The sequence below is a fragment of the Aegilops tauschii genome, chromosome 7 (assembly GCF_002575655.3).
Source record: "Aegilops tauschii subsp. strangulata cultivar AL8/78 chromosome 7, Aet v6.0, whole genome shotgun sequence".
NCBI lineage: Eukaryota > Viridiplantae > Streptophyta > Magnoliopsida > Poales > Poaceae > Aegilops > Aegilops tauschii.
This window is the reverse complement of record NC_053041.3, coordinates 300,976,907-300,986,341: the sequence shown is the minus strand read 5'-3', so window position 1 is coordinate 300,986,341 and position 9,435 is coordinate 300,976,907. Positions and strand designations below refer to the sequence as shown.

The following is a 9,435-nucleotide window of genomic DNA, read 5'->3' as shown; positions in this document are numbered from 1 at the left end:
TGAACTCCGTTGCCTCAGATGTCCCAGAGTTCATGCACTGGTCCAAGAGGCCCATCAGCTGGAGCCGTGCTGACCACCTGGCCATGATGCCCTCGCCGGGTTCCTATGCCTTGGTGTTGGATTCCACCTTCTCAACGGAGAGGCGAGCTTGCCGCTTCTCCCAGATCCTGATAGACGGCGGTAGCAACATCAACATCCTCTACCGCGACACCATGGAGAAGTTGGGTATCAAAGAGAAGCAGCTCCTTCCCAGTCGGACTGTCTTCCACGGCATTGTACCTGGCCTTTCCTGCTCCCCGATCGGCAAGGTCAAGATAGATGTCTTGTTCGACGATAAAGATCACTTCCGCCGTGAGCCGATCTGGTTCGAGGTGGTTGACCTGGACAGCCCCTACCACGCGCTCTTGGGCCGGCCCGCACTGGCCAAGTTCATGGCAGTACCGCACTACGCTTACCTCAAGATGAAGATGCCGGGCACCAAGTGCATCATCACCATAGCCGGTGACTACCAGAAGTCAGCCGCATGTGCTGCTGCCAGCAGTTGGCTGGCCGAGTCCCTCGTTATCGCTGAAGAGAAGTGTATCCTTAAGCGGGTGGTGACCATGGCCAGCAAGCAGCCGGACATGCCATCCGACCCCAAGGACACGGAGGCTCAGGGCTCCTTCCAGCCGGCCAAAGAAACCAAGAAGATTGCCTTGGACCCATTGCACCCGGAGAGGCACACTATCGTAGGGACCAACCTCGATAGCAAATAGGAAAGCGAGGTCATCGATTTCCTCCATGAGAATCAGGACATCTTCGCATGGTCTCCCAAAGACATGTTGGGTGTTCCGACGGATTTCGCCGAGCACAAGCTACATGTGAGGTCGGATGCAAAGCCGGTCAAGCAACCCCTCCGCCGCCTGTCAGAAGAGAAGAGAAGAATTATTGGTGAAGAGATCACATAGCTTCTGGCAGCCAGCTTCATCATGGAAGTGTTTTATCCGGCTGGCTTGCCAACCCAGTCCTCGTGTTGAAGAAGAACAACAATTGGCGTCTGTGTATTGATTACACTAGCGTCAACAAAGCCTGCCCCAAGGACCCATTTGCCTTGCCTCAGATAGATCAAGTGATTGACTCCACAGCCGGATGCGAGCTGCTGTCTTTCTTGGATGCCTACTCAGGATACCACCAGATCAAGCTGAACCCGGCCGAACGGCTGAAGACCGCCTTCATCACACCATTCGGAGCCTTCTGCTACCTGACCATGACGTTCGGCTTGAGAAATGCCAGCGCCATGTTTCAGCGTTGCATGCAGAAGTGCCTCCTCAAGCAACTCGGCAGAAATGCCCATGTCTATGTAGACGATATTGTGGTGAATACGGAGAAGCACGACACCCTTCTAGAGGATCTCAAGGAGACCTTTGATAATTTGAGCAGTTTTCAAATCTAGCTCAACCCAGAGAAATGTGTCTTCGGAGTACCAGTCGGCCAGCTCCTTGGTTTCCTTGTCTCTGAACGCGGCATCGAGTGCAACCCCATGAAGATCAAGGCCATTGAGTGGATGCAGAGACCCACTCGATTGCGGGACGTCCAGAAGTTCACCGGGTGCTTGGCATCTCTCAGCCGGTTCATCAGTCGGCTGGGTGAGAAGGCCCTCCCCCTGTACCAGCTAATGAAAAAGACCACTTGCTTCGAGTGGAATGACAAGGCGGACGAGGCTTTTCTCCAGCTCAAGAAGATGCTGACCACGCTACCTATCCTGGCCGCTCTGGCTGCTAAAGAACCAATGCTCCTCTACATCGCAGCCACCAGCCGGGTGGTCAACACCGTGATCTTGGTCGAGTGCCCAGAAGGCGGGAAGGCACAGCCGGTCCAGCGGCCCGTCTACTACCTGAGTGAGGTGTTGTCGGCCTCCAAGCAGAACTACCCCCAACTACCAGAAGATGTGCTACGGCGTGTACTTTGCCGCCAAGAAGCTCAAGCAGTACTTCCAGGAGCACTCCATCAGGGTCATCTGCACTGCCCCACTCGCCGAGATCATAGGCAACAGAGATGCATCAGGCCGGGTGGCGAAGTGGGCCATCGACTAGGCTGAGACCCAGTACCTGCCGCCAGGGCCGGATTCCACCCATTGGCGGATGCACTTCGATGGCTCGAAGATGCGCACTGGTTTGGGAGCCAGCATTGTCCTCACCTCTCCCAAAGGCGACAAGCTCAAGTACACGATGCAGTTTCATTTTGCCGCCTCCAATAACATGGTCGAGTACGAGGCGCTCGTCCACGGGCTTCGACTGGCCAAGGAGATTTGCATCCGCCGAGTGATGTGCTACGGCGACTCGGACTTGGTGGTCCAGCAGTCGTCTGGCGACTGGGACACCAAGATGCAAACATGGCGAGCTACCGCTTCCTTGTCCAATAGATCAATGGGTACTCCGACGGGTGTGAGTTCCTTGCTGTTTGTGCTCACTTTTGTTACTTTCTACCTTGCTATTTTTATTGTTCCTATTACAAAAAAATCAATATCTACTATCATTACTACACTTGTATCACCATCTCTTCGCCGAACTAGTGCACCTATACAATTTATCATTGCATTTGGTGTGTTGGGGACACAAAAGACTCTTTTATATTTGGTTGCCGGGTTTTTTGAGAGAGACCATCTTAATCCTACGCCTCCCACGGATTGATAAACCTTAGGTCAACCACTTGAGGGAAAATTGCTACTATCCTACAAAACTCTGCGCTTGGAGGCCCAACACGAGACTACAAGAATAAAGTTGTGTACTAGATATCAAGCTCTTTTCTGGCACCATTGTCGGGGAGTTGAGTGCTTGAAGATATATCTTTAGATCTTGCAATTGAATCTTTTAGTTTCTTGTTTTATCACTAGTTTGGTCTATAAAAGAAAACTTCGAAAAATGGAATTGAGGTTTCCTCATATTATTTGTCTTTATCATGTCTTTCATGAAAATGGAAAGGAAAATTGTGCTCAATTGTTAGAAGAAGAATTCAAAATGTTTGGCATAAAATCTTTGAATGATGAGCATGATTGCAATGTTGTTAGTATGCTTGCTATGAATATCCATGATGATAATAATATGCAAAGCCATAAGCTTGGGGATGCTATATTTGATGAAGATGATATTTTTAGTCCCCCAAATTTTGATGAGAAAATTTATTATGATGATTGCATGCCTCCTATTTATGATGATTATATTGATGAAAGTGGGTTTGGAAGAGTGTCAACTCTAGGTAACGATCCCACTATTTTGGAGGGTGTTGAATCTTATTATAATAATTATGAAATTGGATTTGGAGAAGTCATGACTTTATTTAGTGATGAATCCACTATTTTGGAAGAGGTTACAATTGATTATGGCAACAAAGTTGCTATCTATGCTGATTATGGTGATGACATGTGTGCTATAAAGAATAATGATAACCATGAAACGTGTCATCATGATTTTTATTTTCAAATGGATTATCCCAATAAAGTATCACATGATAGTTATTCTGTTGAGTTTGCTCCCATGACTATTCATGGGAATAAATTTGCTTATGTGGAGAGTAATAAAATCTCTACGCTTTTGGATCATGAAAAGAATGCTTTATGTGATAGCTGTATTGTTGAATTTATTCATCATGCTACTGGAAATTATTGTGAGATAGGAACATATGCTTTTACATATCTCAGTAATATCAAGTTCCCTCTCTTTGTGTTGAATGTTTTGAAGTTATGCGTGTTTTGCATTCCTATGCTAGTTGATTCTTGTTCCCATAACTTGTTTGCTCACAAAATCCCTATGCGTACGAAGTGGGTTAGGATTAAATGTGCTAGTCTTACGCTTCATGATGCTCCCATTAAGTTTCAACTATTTACTTTTATGTGAGCATCATTGAAATCATCATGCCTAGCTAAAAAGGCATTAAAGAGAAGTGCTTGTTAGCAGACAACCCAACATTTGCCCCTACTGTTTTTGTGTGTTCACATGATTAAGCTACTTTTGTAATCATGTTTTATAGATTTTGTTTCAATAAAGTGCCAAGTAAATCCTTTGGGATAGTGTGGATTATAGTTAACTTGATTCTGTGCAAAAACAGAAACTTTTGCACCCGGTAACAAAACTGTTAGAAATCACTGGAGCGTCGAAAAATTCTGAATTTTTTACACATTACTGATCTACAAATTTCCTACACTTTCCTCATTTTAAAGAATTTTTGGAGTTACAGAAGTACAGTCATTATTCAGATCTTTACAGATTGTTCTGTTTTTGACATATTCTATTTGCAATGCATAGTTTGCTTGTTTTATGGTTTCTATGGCTTATATTGCTTAATATAAATTTTGTAAATTATAGAGTATAGTAGGAATCATGTGTAAATAATTATGAATTTTTTCTTTGATAGTACCAAAGTGGATGATTTGTTTTACTATGCTAACCCATCTCACGAAGTTCCGTTAAGTTTTGTGTGATTGAAGTTTTCAAGTTTTGGGTGAGAAATCGATATGAGAAGAATAAGGAGTGTCAAGACCCTAAGCTTGGGAATGCCCAAGGAACCCCAATGTAATATTCAAGGAAGACCCAAGCGACCAAGCTTGGTGATGCCCCGGAAGTTATCCCATCTTTCGTCTTCAACACTATCGGTAACCTCACTTGTAGCTATATTTTTATTCGTCACATGATATGTGTTTTGCTTGGCGCGTCATTTTATTTTACTAGGATTTGCTTGCTATTATTTAGCATAATGTTTTGCATCTTTTATTCCAATAAAAATGTCAAGTATAGCCTTTACCATGCTTATTTTGCAACTCTATGTGTTGCTATTTGAAAACAGAAAGTTTGTTGTCATGTTTTGATTATTTGTGAATAGTCAGAACATGATAAAATCTTGAAATATTTACACAGTGAGATATAATAAATTTTGTACAGTGTAGTAATTTTTCAGAATTTTTGGAGTTAGAGAAGTATGAACCTTCCTGCATTCTTTATAGACTGTCCTATTTAGACAGATTGCTGTTATGTTTGCATATGATTACCATTTAATGGTTCTATTTGAGGATAGGAGTATTAAATATGCAGCGGCATTTAGTATCCAATGTTAAATAATAATTTTAGTGATTTGCTACAGTAGAGAATGATAAGGTTATTGTATTGATTTATACTAACTTATCTCACGAGTTCTTGTTGAGTTTTGTGTGGATGAAGTTTTTAAGGTTTAGGGAAACCGGGATATAAAAGGAATTAAGGAGACACAAAAGCTCAAGCCTGGGGATTCCCAAGGCATTCAAGATAATATTTCAAGAAGTCTCAAGCATCTAAGCTTGGGGATGCCTTGGTAGGCATCCCACCTTTCTTCATCAAGAATTATCGCTTAGCCTCGGTTGAGCCTAAGGTTTTGCCTCTTCACATGATGTGTGCTATTCTTGGAATGTCATTTTTTTTGCTTGTTGTTTTAATAAAATACTTAGATCTGAAAAATTTAAATGGGAGAGAGTCCTCACATAGCTACCTATTTACTTAACTACTCACTTGATCTTCACTTATATCTTTTTCAAGTAGTCTGTCGAACACTCTCATGCTTCACTTATATTATTTTGAGAGTTTATAATAGTGATGAAAATTTGCACAAGCTATGAAATTGGTCCTAATATGATGAATATCCAAGAAGGATATAATAAAAACTTTCATATAGATCATTGGATATGAGAAGTTTGATTCCTTGCAATAATTTTGTGATATGGAGATAATAATATGTGAGTCATCACTGGTACAACGACGTCCAAAACAAACGGTTTAAAACCCCTTTCCGCGACGACATTTGGAACCGTCGCCAAGTGAGTGTGGGCGATAGGGGGGGGAGTCCTTCCCACATGACCCAGAAATCGTCGGGGATAGGCCCTCGTGGGACCCAGGCTGGGGCCGTGTGCGATCGGGCGAGGCATGGAAACCCAATCATTTCCGTAGGTATGTACATCCCACACGGTGAATCCCAGAAATCATTTCCGTAGGTATGTACATCCCACACGGTGAATCCCAGAAATCATTTCTGTAGGTATGTACATCCCACACGGTGAATCCCATAAATCATTTCTGTAGGTATGTACATCCCACACGGTGAATCCCAGAAATCATTTCCGTAGATATGTACATCCCACACGGTGAATCCCCGAAAATCATTTCTATACGTATGTACATCCCACACAGTTCTTTGTGTGGAAACTTGTGTGCAAGGTGGCCTAACGCAAACAGTTCGCTACCGGAAGCCATGTGTGATTGTTAGTTGATCGAACACGCCTACTTTCTAGAAACCGTGCGGGTTGTTTGAGTTCATCGCCCATGGTGCTGTCTGAGTAACCGTTTGCAATAGAAAACCCCAATAAGCAGGGTAATTAGCCTATTATTGATAATCCATGTACTAATCAAACTGATATTTCTTATAAAACACAAGATATTTCATATCCGTATAAAAGCAACCAGGATTTCATAATCGAATTACATCAGATAGCTTCGGCACTCAGTTACGCCATTACACAATAGCACCAAGTTTCACATGCAGCATCAAAAACCTTTGGAAAGTAGAATCATACACGGTAAATAGACAGATGAATCTCATCTGGGAAACTACAGAAGCGGAAGGCAAATATTGAGCCTTCAGTGATGTTGAATGTCCTTGCAACTTTAGGCCAGTGGCTATGGATAATTGCCCGCTCAACCTTCGTCCTCTTCAGCAAGACTTCAATATTGTACCATGGGTGTTGAATGAATACCTTCCTCGCCTCTTGACCATGCAGGTGGTTTGAGAGGTAATCATCAGTGAACTGCTTTGAAAAGTACTGAAAACAAAGCTATGCATAAATCGCTGTTGCAAATTTTAAAATGGCGCAAGGGGTAAAAACAAGGTAAAAGAGTTGTACCATGCATCCTATAGTTGACTGATGTCTTCTTCATTGTGCAAACAAAGATCTTGCTGTTATTCGTCGCAAGTTTCATCATCCTAACAATCTTTCTGAGTTTCTTGACTTGACTGATATTCATGGACATCTCATTTCCCCATATGAAAAATGGGTCGAACAGTGGGTCTAAGCCTCTGATAGCAGGACCTACATGTGCAAGACCAAATTGTAAGAAACCTAAATATTAGAATGATTCCTGCAACTGCACAATAATGTGCTATTAGCCAAAGGACCCTGCTTGAACGAACCTCGATGGTAAACCGCAGTGTCTCCCATTGTTTCCCTGCAACACACATAAGGAAAATCTTGATCAGGTTAACTGAGAGTTGCCATACTATCAGTAGAATATGTATTGAGTATAGCCAAATTCGATTGGTGTCACATGCATAACAATACAAAATTGTACCCACAACAAATGAAAATCAAATTGCATAACTAAACCAAACAGTTAAATGGATAGCAGACCAAATGAACCAAATTAGTTAACTGAGCACGACATTGCAGAATAGAAATATGTACTAGAAGATAAGACAGTTAACAAAACAAATAATGCTTGAGAACAGTACTACGAAATGTAGCAATTGTTGGACCAAAGTTTTAACTGAACATTACATTTCAGAGGACCAAACTGTTAACTGAACATCAGATTGCATATTAACATTACAGAGGACAAATCACTAGAAGGCACTGGCGGTGGCCCCGAGAAAACATCACGAACTGTATTTTAAAGTAGACAACCGCGCGGCGGTGTCGACGGTGGCCTCGAAGATGAGGTGCTTCTCCAAGATCTGGTGGTCGACATGCATGTCAGCCATAGCGACCTCGTTCACGCGTGCGGCCGCAAGCTACTCAACTCCACGTTATACTGCGTGTAAAATGGCTGTGGGCGGCGCTTAATTGGTGGAGGGGGGCAGTGATTTCGGTGGAAGGTGTCGCTCCGTCAGTCGGGGCATGTGGGACGGGAAAGGAGGAGGATGGTGTGGGTGGGGTGTGGATTACCTGACCATATCGACGAGGCCACGCAGCAAGAAGAAGGGTCGGCCGCTAGGAGGCCGCGCAGCAAGAAGAAGGGTTGCCGGCGAGGAGGCGGCGCTGCAAGAAGAATGGTCGCCGGCGAGGAGGCGGCGCTGCAAGAAGAAGGGTAGCCAGCGAGGAGGCGGCGCTGCAAGAAGAAGGGTCGCCGGCGAGGAGGCTGAGCTGCCAGTAAGCAGCAGTGAAGGTTTGAACTTGGAAAGCAAGAAGGAACAGTGGAAATGTGGCTTTTGGTAGGAGGGAGGAGGCGGGGAGATAGATATTTCCGCGGTGGCCAAAAAATTTGACTCGGTGCCGCGAGAAACTGGCGCGCAAGTGTGGTTCAAGCGGGGACGGTGGACTATAGACGACAAAGCTTCCTGCGTAAGCCAGACAAGACGGTGCACCAAGATATTTTATATCGCATCCCACTAGATTCTTTCTAGTAAATTGTTTGTGGTATACCTGTTTTTTTCATTATGTTTTGAAAGACAAATGGTGTTACGGAGGGAAAGGATGGTGTTTGAATTGCTAGAACATTTACGTATAGTGAACATGCTACTAGTACATGAGTGTCGTGTTTAAATTTGGAATTATTCCGGGTTCGTTTGGCATTTTTATGCATTAATTGAGTTTCTGGGCATTTAATGTGCATAATTCAAATTTGAACTACAAGCACATGCTCCAATGCACCAAAGTTTGCTAAAAAATCGCATGTCTGTCTTTGGGTGAATTTATAGGTCCCATGAAGAAATGGGAATAAAATTCAAACATCTGGGTGTCGTGGCTCAGCCGAAATGATTGAGAAACTTGGTTTTTTAATTCCTGAAAATCCAAAACACGGCTGAAAATCATGAAACTTGGCATGGTGTCATGACATGGCACCAACATGCTGTAGTAATTTTTTTGGCCGAATTGGGACAAGCTTTGGTGTAAGCTTCTTGCAAACCGGAGCTTCCCTCAAGAAGGCTCCTGGTTCCGAGAGGGAACGTGTCACCTCCGTGTGCGAAACGACATACGCACACTGCCTTCTCCTGCCTTAATTTTTTTACATAGGCAGATTAGACCAAATAGAAGTATCGTGCTAAATTTTGGAATTATTTCGTGTTCGTTTGGCCTTTTTTATACATTAATTGAGTTTTTGGGCATTTAATGTGCATAATTAAAATTTGAACTACAAGCACGTGCTCCAGTCCACCATAGTTGTTTGAAAAATCACGTGTGTATCCTTGGGTGAATTTCTAGGTCCCATGCAAGAGATAGGAGTGAAATTCAAACATCTGAGCGTCGTGGCTCAGCCGGAAAGATTGAGAAACTTGGTTTTTTAATTCTTGTAATTCCAAAACACGCCTGAAAATAATGAAACTTGGCATGGTCTCATGACATGGCACGATCATGCTGCGGTAATTTTTTTGGCCGAATTGGAACAAGCTTTGGTGTAAGCTTCTTGCAAACCGGAGCTTCCCTCAACAAGGCTCATGGTTCCG

The 9,435-nt window shown here is 43.4% G+C and overlaps 1 protein-coding gene across 1 annotated transcript; it reads left to right on the top strand.

Annotated features, from left to right (window-relative positions):
- The first annotated feature begins 212 nt into the window (after positions 1-212).
- On the top strand, positions 213-755 carry LOC141027111 (uncharacterized). Its single transcript, XM_073504044.1, has one exon. The coding sequence runs from the start codon at positions 213-215 to the stop codon at positions 753-755; it is 543 nt and encodes a 180-aa protein (XP_073360145.1).
- Positions 756-9,435: the final 8,680 nt, after the last annotated feature.

Coding starts and splice junctions, on each gene's coding strand:
- LOC141027111 (XM_073504044.1), top strand. CDS start 213: ATGGAGAAGTTGGGTATCAAAGAGAAGCAGCTCCTTCCCAGTCGGACT.